Source organism: Drosophila elegans, unplaced genomic scaffold (genome assembly GCF_018152505.1).
Source record: "Drosophila elegans isolate 14027-0461.03 unplaced genomic scaffold, ASM1815250v1 contig_183, whole genome shotgun sequence".
In the NCBI taxonomy this organism is placed as follows: Eukaryota; Metazoa; Arthropoda; class Insecta; order Diptera; family Drosophilidae; genus Drosophila; species Drosophila elegans.
In genome coordinates, this window is record NW_024545550.1 from 13,288,782 (window position 1) to 13,302,755 (window position 13,974).

At 43.1% G+C, this 13,974-nt stretch overlaps 1 protein-coding gene across 1 annotated transcript; it reads left to right on the forward strand.

Annotated features, from left to right (window-relative positions):
* Positions 1 to 4,706: 4,706 nt before the first annotated feature.
* On the forward strand, positions 4,707 to 5,814 carry LOC108141301 (CLIP domain-containing serine protease B15). Its single transcript, XM_017264567.2, has 4 exons — positions 4,707 to 4,946; positions 5,014 to 5,059; positions 5,121 to 5,275; positions 5,337 to 5,814. The coding sequence occupies exons 1-4, from the start codon at positions 4,718 to 4,720 to the stop codon at positions 5,768 to 5,770; spliced, it is 864 nt and encodes a 287-aa protein (XP_017120056.1). The 5' UTR covers positions 4,707 to 4,717; the 3' UTR covers positions 5,771 to 5,814.
* The last annotated feature ends 8,160 nt before the right edge of the window (positions 5,815 to 13,974 follow it).

Here is a 13,974-nt window from a genome sequence, read left to right on the forward strand (position 1 = left end):
TTCTCTATCCATCTTTCAGGCCGATTCATTTGGTAAAAGGTGTGCATTGGAGCTCTTCGATTTCTCCCAAAAACATTTTAGTGCTATTTTTACAGAGCGAAAAATGGGACAATTTTAGGTGTTACTACTGAACAAAAGAATACATTAAAATATTGTCATATGTTTTTTATAAAATTTTGATCTAACAAAATGTAATAAACAATTTTTCATTAGCATTACCTTTTCAATGCTAATGAAAAATACTTTTACAGCTAATAGTTAATTATTCTCAGCTCTGATCGATGCTTATATCCACCCCTTTGGCACAAACAGAATTCGAGTTTGATTAAGGGATGCTCATGTCATGGGCACTTTGAATATTTTGCCAATCCTAATCGCTACCATTTGTTTTTCTCCGTGTGGCCTTGGCTCCATTTTAATCTGGTAAGTGAATGTGTCAACTTTTTCTCACTTTGTTTGTTTGTGCTGCACCACGCACACCCCAGGGACACTGGGCACAACAAAGGCAGCCAAACCAACGACCAACAATGGGTCTCATTTGGGTTGTTTTTCTTGGCCCACCACTACGACTTCTATTATTCATTTCAATTTGCGTGTGTGAGAATGGTCGAAGGTCCCTCAAAGGTACGGGTAGATTTTTCATCAGAGTTCATAGTCCAGCCCACAAAGGTCAGGCAGGCAGGCAGAGAAAGTTTGTTATTCTTTTTCGCCAGCTCGTTTATTAGATTGTACGTCCCAGCCCACTTCGCCTCCAGCTGACACATCAAAAACTTGCCAGCGGCTGTTCCTGACAAGTCGATGTGAAGTGCCATCGATTCCAGGGGCCAGGGGATTGTGAAACCGAAACCGAAACTGGGGCTGAAACTCATAAACACGACAAAGTTTTCCTGCCACCCTCCTGTCGAAGCTGATCCGCAGTAGGGAGTTCATTATGGCCACAAAGCTGGGCGACTGATCCGACCCCAAAAACTAAGTAGAGTTCCGTTTTGTGTTTTTTTTTTGTTGCTTCGGGTCGCGTGCAGCTAATAAAACTTATAAAGAGAAAGGGCTGCCAGCTAATGCCTTTCTAATGGTTATCCTGCTGAAGAAGGAAAGGTCCATCAATTGTGGGCAAGTAAATATTTTGTTAACATAATTGCATAAATCACAGTCAATTTTTCATATCGTGCGATAATTTCAGACCCGGTACACACACACACATGACTCCCTGACTCCCACGGCAAACATTGACTGGCCCCGGTAATGATGGCGTTGGGTAAATAAACTGTCAGTTTGCATGACTGCCGCCATCACTCATACGCCCCCTTGGCTGGCTGAGATTGTGCGCCCACCGAATTGCCACGCTCGTACGCACTTGGGGCAAACAGCAAAGGCAACAGCAGACAACAAATGAAGTTTGGCGCTTCCGTTTCCGTTTTCCCTCCCCTTCCCCCTTTCCCCCTGACCGGGGTCATATGCAATCATAATGAAGACATTTCCGGCTCATTGAACACCCAAGCAACAGCTACAACAACTCAAGTCTAATGATCCCAGAAGCGTTGCACACTGGACGGGGTAATTTGCCACCAGATCAGGGCATATTCAAATATTTCAAGCTTTCTTTTCGGCAATCGGTAGCTTAACAGTTGAGTTCATTGCTCATCAGGTGGTAATTGTTTACAAAAGCCGTGGGAATTAAGATAAGATTTGAAGAGAGTTCAATTTATATTTGTTAGGATATGTAGTGTAAATTTTGACTCGTGAATTTTTTTAAAATTTCATCCATTGCTATTTTAACTTGTTTAGTTCATTGGTTTTTTTTTTATTCGGGTAAAAAACAAGCTTTAAGAAAGAAATTTACCAACTTCAAAAAAGTATTAAGTTCAAATTACATCCATGAGCATATACTAGCAATTATTTAGCAAACCTCATAAGCAACATCCATTGAAGTCTACAATAATAACTGATTTGCTGAACATGAAACTCCATTGATGAAGTATGGAAATGAGGGAATATCCTATGTTCGCCTACTGGAATAAGTGGGTTGGCCTCTTATTTCGTATGCAGATTGAAAAGTGTTCAATGCAAACCCGACGGACTCACTTGCTGCCAATTGTGGCAATTCCTGGGCAGACGATAAATATCTGCGCAGGCTTCCGGGGAAGCACTTTAAAATTGATTCTACTGAGCTCTTCCCTAAGCGCTCCCAAGTGCTTGCTACCTATTTTTCCTTCTGCTTCCAACTTGTCCACGTCCTCGACCAAACAAGACACGACAAATTGCCGGGAGAATGCCTTAGGAAAATGCAGGCAGGAGAAAAAGCCTGGTAAGACTTATGCGCATTGGGCACAAGTCAAATTGCATTTAAAGTGACAAATGTGCCTGGCTTGTAAGTGGGTGGTAATGGAACGAGGGGAGTTCGAAATTGACCAAACACGTGCTAAAAATATTTCCTCGGCAAACAAAAACCAAATGCCAGTTAACTTCCTTTCTTCATTCATTTCTCGGGCAAAACAAGGAACAGGAAAAGCCAAAGGAAGCGAAAGCATTTTTCATGCTTTGGTCAACTACGCCCACACTCACATACGCCCTGAAATTGGGGGCGTGGTCGCTGGCAGTGCTGACCCGGCATTAGAATTTATCGCTGTCAGCACTCGAGGGGGGCGGGAGAAAAAAGGGGCGGGTAAAGTCCTGCTGCTGTTTTTTTTCCTGGGGAAATGGAAAGCGAGGAGCAGGAAAAACTGTCGCTCCATGTGGTGTCCAAAGTGGGCGGAATCGAATCCTGCCCATCCCCACTGCATGTGACATGTGAGTTGGGGAATTCGGTGAGTGTGAGTGGTAAGAACAAAAAAAAAACAGCTTGGAAAAGAAAGACAGAACCTGGGCGAGCACCTTGAGGGCGCTTGATTAATGGCATTGTTCGCCTGTCTGTCAGCGAGATCCATTTGGGCCGACATTGATAAGGCGCGGCGGCTTAAAGCCAACTTGACTCAGTAAGTATCCGCATTAAGCACCAATTAGTTGGCGCCCAACGCGACGCTCTTTCGGCCCATTCTGCGGCCCCATAATTTGGCTTATTAACAGTGCGTGCAGCGAGTACTCGCAATTGTTATTGTTATTGCCGACAAAGTTGCACACACAATACAAAGCGCAGCAGCGATGGCAATTTCAATGGCAAATGGCAACGGGAGCGGGAGCGGGAGCGGATGAAGAGCCAACAAAATGATGCTGGAAATTAACTCAGAAATCTGTTGTGAGCTCATTGTCAGCAACCGAAAAGTTTTCTCGGGCACGAAAGTTGGCCCAGCAACTTTGCGAATGCAAAAACTTTTCGGCGAGAATTACAATTGTGATAAAAATTATGAAAATATTTTGGAGTGCTCAAGTTCTTGAGCGACAACTTGGCGTGGCCACGATGACTGGATGACTAGCTGGCTGCCTTTCTGCAAAATGTTTGCAAATCAAATCCAATTAAATTACATAAATGTGCAGAAATACCCCTCCGGAACACCCGCCTTAATTTATTATTTTCAGCGTAAAAATAGAAAATCTGAAAGAGCAGTCGCCATGCAAAACAGCATTTCCACCTGCTCGAATGCCAGCCATGTTCAATGGAAAAACTTTTGTAATCAAACTATTTGAATTGAACAAGCGTACACACACACACACACACTCAGAGGGAATTCATGCAACTATTTTGTATTGGAAAAACTCATAAATCTAAAAGAAAACTATTGCAGGCCGGAGAATCGAGACAGAGAAACTGGGACTGCTGCAACTGCTTTTGGGCTCAAAAGTCGAAGAATAAAGTTGGGCAGAAGGGATGGGTTAACAATGCCAAAGTTATTTACTTATTTATGCAGTGTGCATATTGAACTCTCGTTGCCCTCGTCAAAATGCAGCTGTCTTTCCCCTGGTTTGCCCCACTTTCTCGACCCAAGAGAGAGTTTCGGAAAAGTGGAAGACAGAGCTCGAGGGCCACCGAACGCACTTAGCGGCCAATTAGAAAAGTTCTCGAGGAAATCTCGGCTCAGCCGGAGATGCAACTCGAGATTTTCCGGACCATATCAGAAGCTTCATGTCTGTCGCAATATTTAAACGTCTGTTGTAAATATTTGATGCCTAATTGAATCATTCATTCGGCTGCCGTTGCTCATTGCCACGCCTCCTTCCGAATCGCGCTCCCTTTTGCCGCCCCTCGCTCGAACGAGTTGATTTGAATAAATTTGAAATTCTGCTGAGTCTGGCTGTGCCAGCATTTAAGTCTGTCTGTCTGTCTCTCCATCACCCATTGCAAATTTGCTTCTCTGTGCAGCTGCATTTGACTCTGTGGGCGTGGGCGTGGTCGCTGGGCTACTGGGCTGATGGGCTGGAGGGCGGGGGCGTGGCATTGACTTCGCCTGGCATACTTTGCGGCGCATTATGCGGCGGAACGAGAGAATTGTGCAAATTAGCGGAGCGCGTTTGCACTTGCTCGGCACTCATCAATATTTGCACTTCAATTAGTGACGATATGACAAACACTGCTTACACATTCGCGCATTTTCAGGCACATATACCACGATCGATTAGGCTGAGCAATGAACAAAATTGAAGAACAAACACTTGTTTATTAAAAACCATAAAGTCTATTCCATGAAAAGCATGTATGTTGATAAGCGGCTGACTGAGAGATAATCACCCATGAGCTCACGTAAATGAGCTATCAGTATCAGTACATTCTTGGCGCAGAGTAGAGATGTGTGGAGCTGCGTCTCTGAATTGCGCAATTTTTGTATTTTTTCTGCTATGGCAGGGCACTAAATCTCAGTTTTTAGAGCCAGATTGCGGCCTCACAGGCATTACCAATAAAATAACATTTGGCCAGGATGCAGTTCATGGCAGCAATCCTTGGATGGCATTCATTTACAGAACCGTAAATCAAAGTACAACTGAGTTTGTCTGTGGCGGAACTCTAATCCACAAACGTAAGAAAAATCCAAATTATTATATTTATTTTACTTAAAATTGCATTTCTTATTTGAAAATTTCCAGAACTGGTTTTGACAGCTGCCCACTGCATTGTAAACGACGAAATCCTGTAGGTACTTCCCAAACCCAAAAGATAATTGTTTTACAAAGTCAATTTCTTTTTGATTTAGGGCTGTGCGTCTGGGAGCATTCTACTCCAAGGACAGTATTAGTACATCCATGGACTACGCTGTGAATAAGGCGTTTCGGAACAAACTCTACAACTGGACACAACAGTATCACGATATCGGTATATTAATGCTGGAGCCAGATGTCCAATTCACTGGTGAGCTGGGGCTGATCCCAGTGGTTTATTTAATCGTATTTCTATATGGCATTCACCTCAGCTTACATCAGACCCATTTGCATCATCACGGATCCCACCAATGTGCCCAGTGTGAGAACCTTCAAAGCTGTTGGTTGGGGAAGAACGGAACATGAGAAAACGGCAAGGGTTTTGCAGATATTAGAGCTTAGCGAACTGGACCCATCTGAATGCAATAACGCGTTGTGGACTAGGATAAATGAGAGCCAGATTTGCGCTGGTCACAGCATCGGTGACACCTGCGTTGGGGATTCAGGAGGTCCACTGGTTCACCCGCTTTACATGGACGGAAAAGTGCGGTACGTTCAGCTCGGAATCGTCAGTTTCGGAAGCGCGGAATGCCGCAGTCCAGGAGTCTACACCCGGGTATCCAGCTATATCGACTGGATACTAAAGGTCGTTAATAACTACACGTTTCCAAAAATTGAATTTCGAAGAATGCCTAACATAACATAAAATTAAAACCAAATTTAAAATTAAAAAAGCAGTTAAGCAGTTATGTAAATCAAAAGGATAAATCTTAAAAATTTTTGGGAAAGGTTATTTTCAGAAGGAGACCAGTACCAAAAAGAGCAAAACTTTTTTAGTAAAAAAATACCACCCGATTGATTATAAAATTTGGTGATATTTTTTTTTTTTGCTCTGAGTGGGAGAAGTAAATTGCAGCTAGAAATTTCTCATAATTCACAATTTTATTGCCAGCCGGATGGTCAAAACTTTGGCCATTTCCTAAGCGCTGAGCTGCAAAAGTAACAAGTTTTTTGGGCCCTGCTTTTGTCCAGGCTCATTACCGTATTGCGTTCCCCTCCCCTCCCCTCTCCGATTCCATCCTGACCACTCCTGGCCAAAAAGGCAGCCTGCCACTTGCCGCTGGCTGCTTGTTTGTGCCGCAAATGAACGGAAATGGTGAAACTTTTAATTGAAACCATAAATTTTGCGTGGTTTCTGTGCCCACGGAATTTGTCGTACTCCGTACTCCCCTCCATATTTCGCATGGCCTCCTTTTTCCAGTCACCTTCACCTTGCCGAGAAGTGCAATTAGCGCTGTCCTAGTGGAAGGCGAAATCCCTGGCCTGCACTTTTGACCAAACGACCAAACAACCAACCAGCCAGCCAGGTAAGATGCTCAAATTGTCCTCGAAACTTTGCTAGTTGAGCAGACCCAGATCTAGATTCCCTCGACACATTCGACGGTGTATTTGTGCACCGGAAATGGCGAATGATTAAAATGGGCGTGCCATAATTTCCGCTTCTCCCCGGCGAACGGGAAATTGTCGAGAGCTCCTAATTGAAAAGGACGAAGCCACTGAAGAGACGCTCCTGGCTCCCACAACAAGTTGTTGCCGCAGATTCGTATCATCCACGTCACCATCCACATCCACATCCATCCATCGTTCGACGTGGCACTTTCAAAATTCAATTTCCTGCACTTAAATGGCTTGGCTGTTACTTTTGAGACTGCCTTTAATATTCTGTATCGCTGCAATTTGCTATTGAGTCCGCTGATTGATCGCAGATGGGTCCTCGCATTTCATTTATTTTAATATAATTTGTGGAACATTTTTCGGCGTATATTTTAATTAGATTTATGTTTCACACAAGCTTGTTTAAATTATTTCCGATTGCCATAGGCAACGGGGCATTGATGACATATTGATATGGTTTCAAATAGACAACATCAGGAATTATTATTTTATTATTTCTAAAGAAGAAGTTTTAATGATAAATGGCAGTCGCTTACCATAGACTAAAAATATATTTTTAGACCAGTTTAGAGTAGAATTAATACTTTTCTGATACAGAAATCAGAAGGTGCTTAAAACAAGGTACACCACCCCAATAATTTATATGAAAATCAAACTTGAAGTTTGCGTTTAGAACTTAAAGATACAGCTTAAATGTTCAATTTTGTAGCTTTCAACAGTAAATGTCACTCGGATGCTGTGTGATACGTGGAGCATGTGGAGCACCGCGAGAATATTTGGGTCTGGCTAATATTTCAAATGCCCGACTCCCCAGCTCAGTTTTTGTGTGCCACTTTCGATATTGATTTTGTTTGGCATAAATATGCTATGTTTGCTCATTTTTGTTGCCACTGTTGTGGCTGCCACTTCCACTCTGGTTACGTTTTTATTATTTCTCCGTCTTTTTTTCGCCAGTCGAGCAGCTCCCCATCTTCCGCCCCCTGTGGCAATATTTTTAATTTGCCAAATGGCACAGTCAGCCGAGTGAAAGCCATACCTATACATGATACTTCTATGCATGTAGAGTCTGTGGGTTTGGTGAGTGTGGCATGTGGCATGTGGCCTTTGGAAAAGAGAAACCACAGCAGGAATTTTAATAATTCTAATGCGAGCATTGCGGAATATGCTCGATAGCAGCGGGAAATCGATACCTCTTCTCTAGCCAATCGAATGATTTACGGCGACAATCGAGAGTTCCGTTTCCGGCGGATGCAGACGGATTCGGATGAAGTGCGTCCTCCGCCTCACGCATCATCGCCTCATTAGCGGGAATCAGCGGCAAAACCGCAAACTTTTATGGCGCTCACACATACACTCGAAATTTAATGCGCATAATTCATAGCATATTACCGACACTTCATTTTGGGATACGCTTTAGCTGGGCTGCTTGTGTTTTTGGCAATAAATTCGACGAGAATGGGAAAAATCTGAATGGGTGAGGACAAACTTTTGTTGCTTAAGTAAACTTGAAAAGTTTCAAGACATAAAAGTTTGTTGTGAAAGTCACACGAAAGTTGAATGCAATAAATCTGCACGTTGCTTGCTGCCACCGAAAGCGGACCGAAAAAGGCATCTCTCTAAAATTGTGCAATGCGCTGCCGGCTGCCGGGCCAAATCCGTTAAAACCCGTTAGCATTTGCCCACCAAAAAGTGAAAAAGAAGCGAAAAACATAAAAAAGAATTCTCTGGGAGGGCTGGAAAAAGGGTGGAAAACTTTCAGCGCATTCTTGGCTGATAAATGGGCAGCGAAATCTTGAAACACAGGCGCAGATTTCAACCCGGACTATATATAACACATTCCATGCCGCGTCACGGCCAGAACTGCAATGCAGGCTGGCTCTTGACCACTTCAGAATGCCAAATGGCCAAATGGCCAGCAAGAGCTGTGTGCTAATTATTATTAAGGCCAGCTCTCATTGAAGAGCCTCAGGTGCTTGGAAATTGGGGATTTTGCGGCTGATTATTAAAACTTTAAGGGCCCTGCTGCAAATGGCACAAACTTGCAGCTCTGCCAAGCAATCAAAAGTTGGCGGACAATTGAGTTGAGTCATTTAAGCAGGCAGCATGTAATGGCTTTAATTTTCACGGGCCATAACCACGGCGGTAACCCAGTTAGAAAGCCAAAAGTGTCCTTGTGCCACATGCAAAATAAAAAGAAAATAAAGCTGCAAGCAATCTTGGCCATAACTAGTGAAAGAGTGCATTCGTTGGGGCAGGCTTAAAACGCAATCCCCCCACCATTCATCCAAGTCGCCACTCCTTTATGCCAGGACCCTCTTTTTATCATTATGTGGCAGTTGCGGCTTAATTGCAATGAAAGCGCAGGGCTTCCTCCAGCAATTTGCCATGCGGACCGGGACTTAATCACATGAACGACACGGCGCCACATAAACTTAATCTCTGCGTCAGGTGAGCGATGGAGGACGAAGCAGGAAGGACCTCTGTGAACGCGTTGCCGAGCACATATTTGCCTCGTCTTTAATTATTATTATTATTATTATCGATGCAGTTTTGCGCCCTGAGAACTTCCTGCATGCTTAAAGCTGGAATTTCTCAACTAATTAGCCTCGTTTAAGTAACAGTTTTCGAAAGTTAAACTCGCTCAAAGACGCAATTAGCGAAGCTTACCGAGTTTATGAAAGTTTTGCCAACACTCTTGCCGCCTTTTTGCAGCTAATTAATTTGCCTTGCCCGAAAAGGAACTTCTCAGTGACGCGGAATGTGACAGTAGGCGAAATAAACATTTAGAGGGTATAACCCAGCCATACACGGAAAAAATTGAAAACACAGCTTTTGCATTGATAATTTTTATGCGGTCCACCCTTAATTGGAAAAGTTTTCCCATTTTAATTAAAACATTTGACTTAATGCAAAATGCAGCACAGCTCCACAACAAAAACGAACACGAAAACAGCCAAACAATGGGAAAAGTTGCGCCATGGCAAATGTGCTGGACATTTTGAATGACTTTGCTTGGGCGGCCAAGTGCAACGCATCGCTCATACGCCCTGTGTGCGCCAGCTGATGGTTAATTATGAATTGGCCGTACGGAGTGGCTCCTATAAACATTAAACACATTGCTCATACGCCCCGTAAAACACTCATGTGTCCGTAATACAAACTCTACATTGCTCATACGCCCCGTAGTCGATATATTTGCCATTCGGAAAAAGATCTCAGCTCGGTTTCCAGCTATGTGGCCGCATTCCGGATTCCACTCGCAGCTTATACGATTTAGCCGACAAGACAAATAGTTCCATGTAATTTGCTTGTATGTCAAACGACTCGCATATGTCAAATGTCAAACGCTGTCCCACAGCCATTTTTCTCCATCTCAGCCCGGCTTTTCCTCCGCCTGAATCCCCTTTTGGGCTGGTGTCGACATGTGCGAGTTGCTGGCAAAGTTCTGCGAGCAATAAATTACTATTACAATGACAATTCCACCCGCAGGAGCATTTTTCACGCTTCGGTTACACTTCCTTTTCCGCTTTTCCGCATATGTGGGATAGTTTCAAGCGCTGATCAATGCTAGATCACGTTCTGATTCTCCGGCATTACCCGCTGGCCAGTTCCAGTTTGCCAAGATGTCTACAAAAAGAAACGACGACGACTGTAAACAAAAACAGAGTCCGGTTAGCCGGATGTCTGGATTAACACTTGAGTTCCTGGCGAAAAAGCAAAAAAGCCAAGGCAAATAAAGCAAGTAAAGCAGCAAAAGCCCAGACACATCGCCTTGCGCTAGACTGGGCAAAGAAAATATTGTTCCTGGCCGAAATGTCAAAGCTTAAAGTCGGACGGAGTGGTAATGCCAATGCCGTGTTTATCCTTACCCCCGCCTTGTGTTTTAATCAGTCAGCAGACGTCCGAAGTAATTAAGTGAGTCTGGAGCAGGAGCTAGTTACTAATTGAATGAGCTTAGCTCGGCCTGTTTCGCACGGCGTTTATTTGATTTATTAATTTGGCCAGGCCCCGCCCCACTGCTTGCCACAATCGATTACCAAACTCGGACTCGAGTCGAAAGGAAGTTTGCGTCAGCTTTTATTTACGCAAACCGAAACATATTAAAAATTTACGGCTCGTTTACTGCGATTTGTTCAATTAAGTCGATACGTTTCCTGATCCCTTTCTCCGGAATCTCGGAATCCTCCGGCTGCCTCCATCAAAGTCGGATGGCAACTTCAGTGTGCTTCGTCTGCTTCTCTTGGCTGCCACTTTTAATTTTCTTCAAGTTTATTTGCCGCTTTCCTGTGATTGCTTCATCCCTTTCATCCAGTGAGTCAACCAGCCAACCAGCCAACCAGCCACCCAGCCACCCAGCAGCTTTCCTTTTTAATTTTTATTGAATTGGCTCTTGTTACTGCTTAGACTTTGGATTGAAATTAAACGAGCATGGTTTATGGCTGCAGTCGCCGGGAAGGAGTGAAATTTAATCAAGTTATGCACTGCTGCTGGCGGATGGATGGTGGTGGTGGTGCTGCCAACAAAGAAAACAAGTCTCAAGTGGCCGGCCATTGTTTAAGCCAAGGCGAAACTTTGCCAGCTCGAAACTTAATTAAAAAAAAAAGAATGAGTCGCACATTCGCAGGGGCATCATACCACTGGGCTAATACATATACTCGTATCCCCTGGATATGCACATATTTGGCGGCAGAAGTGAGCCCACTACACAAAGCTAATGAAAGCCACGACCGCGAAATTGCGCGTAACTTGGCATAATATTGACCAATATGGCTAATTGTGTATACGCCATGTAGTGCTAGAGTGCTGCAGTGCAGGAGCTGACTGCCTACCGCAAACAGGCAAACACACGCCACAAAGTGAAGCCGTGCACATCAACGTAATAATTGTAATAGTCGAAATGCCGACACTTGCGGACAACAACTGAGCTCGGAGAACGGAGTGCTGGCAAGGAGCCAGGCGGCAGGTCAACAGTATATACTCGTTGTGTATGTGCAACACACACAAAGTGCAACATCTCCATCATCAGCATCATCGTCATGGCCGGAGGTTGCAGGTCGGAGTTCAGAGGTCGCAAGTCCTGCGCTTGATAATGCTGTTGCGTCAGGAAACTTGAAATGAATTTGCATAAACTTCGGGCCTGGTTGCGAGTCGTCCCAAATTGAAATATGCCAGGCTGCCAAAACAAAAGCCAGCGAACGGCAGCAGCAGGCAGCAGGTGAAGGCAGTCCTCGCCCTCGTCCTTCGCCCTTCGTCCTTCGGCTTGTCGACAAGGGTTAAGAAATAGGTTTTAGGGTTGCCACGTTGGCAAGCTGACTTTATTTGCAATATGGAAATATTTTTCATTACCTTGTCTCCATCTCGACCCCAGTTTCCCCCCTTTCATGTCAATCGCTGGCTGTCAAGGCGCTGGAACTCGTATCTGCACTGCTTGTGGTTCTGCATGCGGATGTGGATGCGGATGTGGATGGGACTGCGGCGCTTGTCTTGACATATTTTATGGCAATATTTTTGATATTCCCTGTTAGTCGCTCAGCCACTTATATGCCAATTTCGCAGCCAAACTCGGGTGAAGTGAAGTGAAGCGAAGCCAACATAGCTTCGTTTTGGGCTTTAAGTTTTGGCAAACAAAGGATAGTTCTTAATGAAAGTTTAAGCCGTAGTCAGAACTAGCAAAGCACTCAGAAAAACTATTTTTATACCCTTGCAGAGGGTATTATAATTTCAGTCAGAAGTTTGCAACGCAGTGAAGGATACGTTTCCGACCCTATAAAGTATATATATTCTTGATCAGCATCACTAGGAGAGTCGATCTAGCCATGTCTGTCTGTCCGTCCGTCTGCCAGTCTGTCCGTCTGTCCGTCCGTTTCTATGCAAATAAGTCTCTCAGTTTTAAGCTATCTGCATGAATCTTTCCCAAAAGTTGTCTTCCTATTGCAGGTAGTATATAAGTCGGAACGAGCCGGATCGGACGACTCCCATAGGAACAATCGGAAAAATAAATAAATAAATATTATAACTTTGCTGTTTTTTAACTTTTTTTTTAGTTCTTTGACATATGGTAGTGGTTAAATATTTCAGAATTACGGTTTAAATTTCATTTAAATCGGACGACTATAACATAAAGATCCCATGGAAACAATAAAAATATTAAAAAAAAAATTTTTTAAATTTAACTTGCCGAAGTTGGCTTCCTTTCTTTTTTAAAATGATTTTTTTCGGATTTAATTAAGGAGTTATGTCGTAAAAATATCAACCCAAACTTTCGAAACAAAATTTAAATGCAAATTTTTAGAAGATTTAGCAACAAGACTTTAAAGATATACAACATTGAAATCGGATGCGTGAAATAAAAGTTATGGATTTAGAACTGCAGGTTTTTGGTCACTTTTCTACAAAGACGACTTTTTCGGATATTTAGAAAGGGGTTACATCATAAAAATGACAAAAAATCGACCCGAAATTACAAACCAATTTTTAAACGCAGAGTTTTAGAGACTGAAGCCCCAATACTATAAAGAAATGCCATTTTGAAATCGGATATTTGTAAGAAAAGTTATGGAATTAAAACTGAAGGTTTTTGGTACCTTTTTTAAAATGATTTTTTTTTAAATTTAATTAAGGAGTTATGTCGTAAAAATATCAACCCAAACTTTCAAAACAAAATTTAAATGCAAATTTTTAGAAGATTAAGCAACAAGAGTTTAAAGATATACAACTTTGAAATCGGATGCGTGTCTTTCATAAAATTCTTCTTCCTTCTTAAATACGTCCAATGAAGCTTAAGTTTGGTGTATTTAAAATAAACCATAAGTATTTGTGTGCTGAAACTTGGTTTGTTACTTAGAAAGCATAAAATGCTTTTGTTTTGTAGAAATATTTTATCACTAATACAAATAGTCTTGGAATAAGGTGCTTATTTACTTGACATTCTAAATATTTGTTGATTATTTATTGAATTAAGACCTACTTAAAAAGATATCCCAAAGTGTTGGGAACATATTATTTCCCTCTCTGGCTTAGATGACTTTTTTGCTCTGCAGGCACTACAAACAACCGTGACCATATGCCAACCCATCGATCCCGGTTAATGGGCACTCGACCCGAACTGACTGCACTTGAAGTTCCTGTTTGCTTTCGCCTGCCACTGCTGACAGATGCGGGTGGGGGTGCCGATGTGCGGATATGCGGATGCGGACTTGAATATGCGGATATATGTCGAGAGTGCCCAGTCGAGAGCGAAAGTCACAGAAGCTGGTCGAACAATTGAGCAATTGACAGCCGATGGAGTCATTGCAAAGCATATATGCGCTATGCTTAACCCATGCCCAGGATACGTTCGGCATTAGCGATAATCCCAAGTTTGCCAGATTGCGCTTATGCCACTCGCTTAAATTGAATTGCCACGGCGCTGAGCCAGCGACTTTTAATGCGTTCCATGCAAATAGAGCGCTCCTT

Excerpts from the sequence above, each read along its gene's own strand:
- LOC108141301 (XM_017264567.2), top strand. The coding sequence starts at position 4,718 with ATGTGTGGAGCTGCGTCTCTGAATTGCGCAATTTTTGTATTTTTTCTG. Across the intron at positions 5,060-5,120 it reads ATTGTAAACGACGAAATCCT|GGCTGTGCGTCTGGGAGCAT; the intron begins GTAGGTACTTCC and ends TTTTTGATTTAG. Across the intron at positions 5,276-5,336 it reads GCCAGATGTCCAATTCACTG|CTTACATCAGACCCATTTGC; the intron begins GTGAGCTGGGGC and ends CATTCACCTCAG.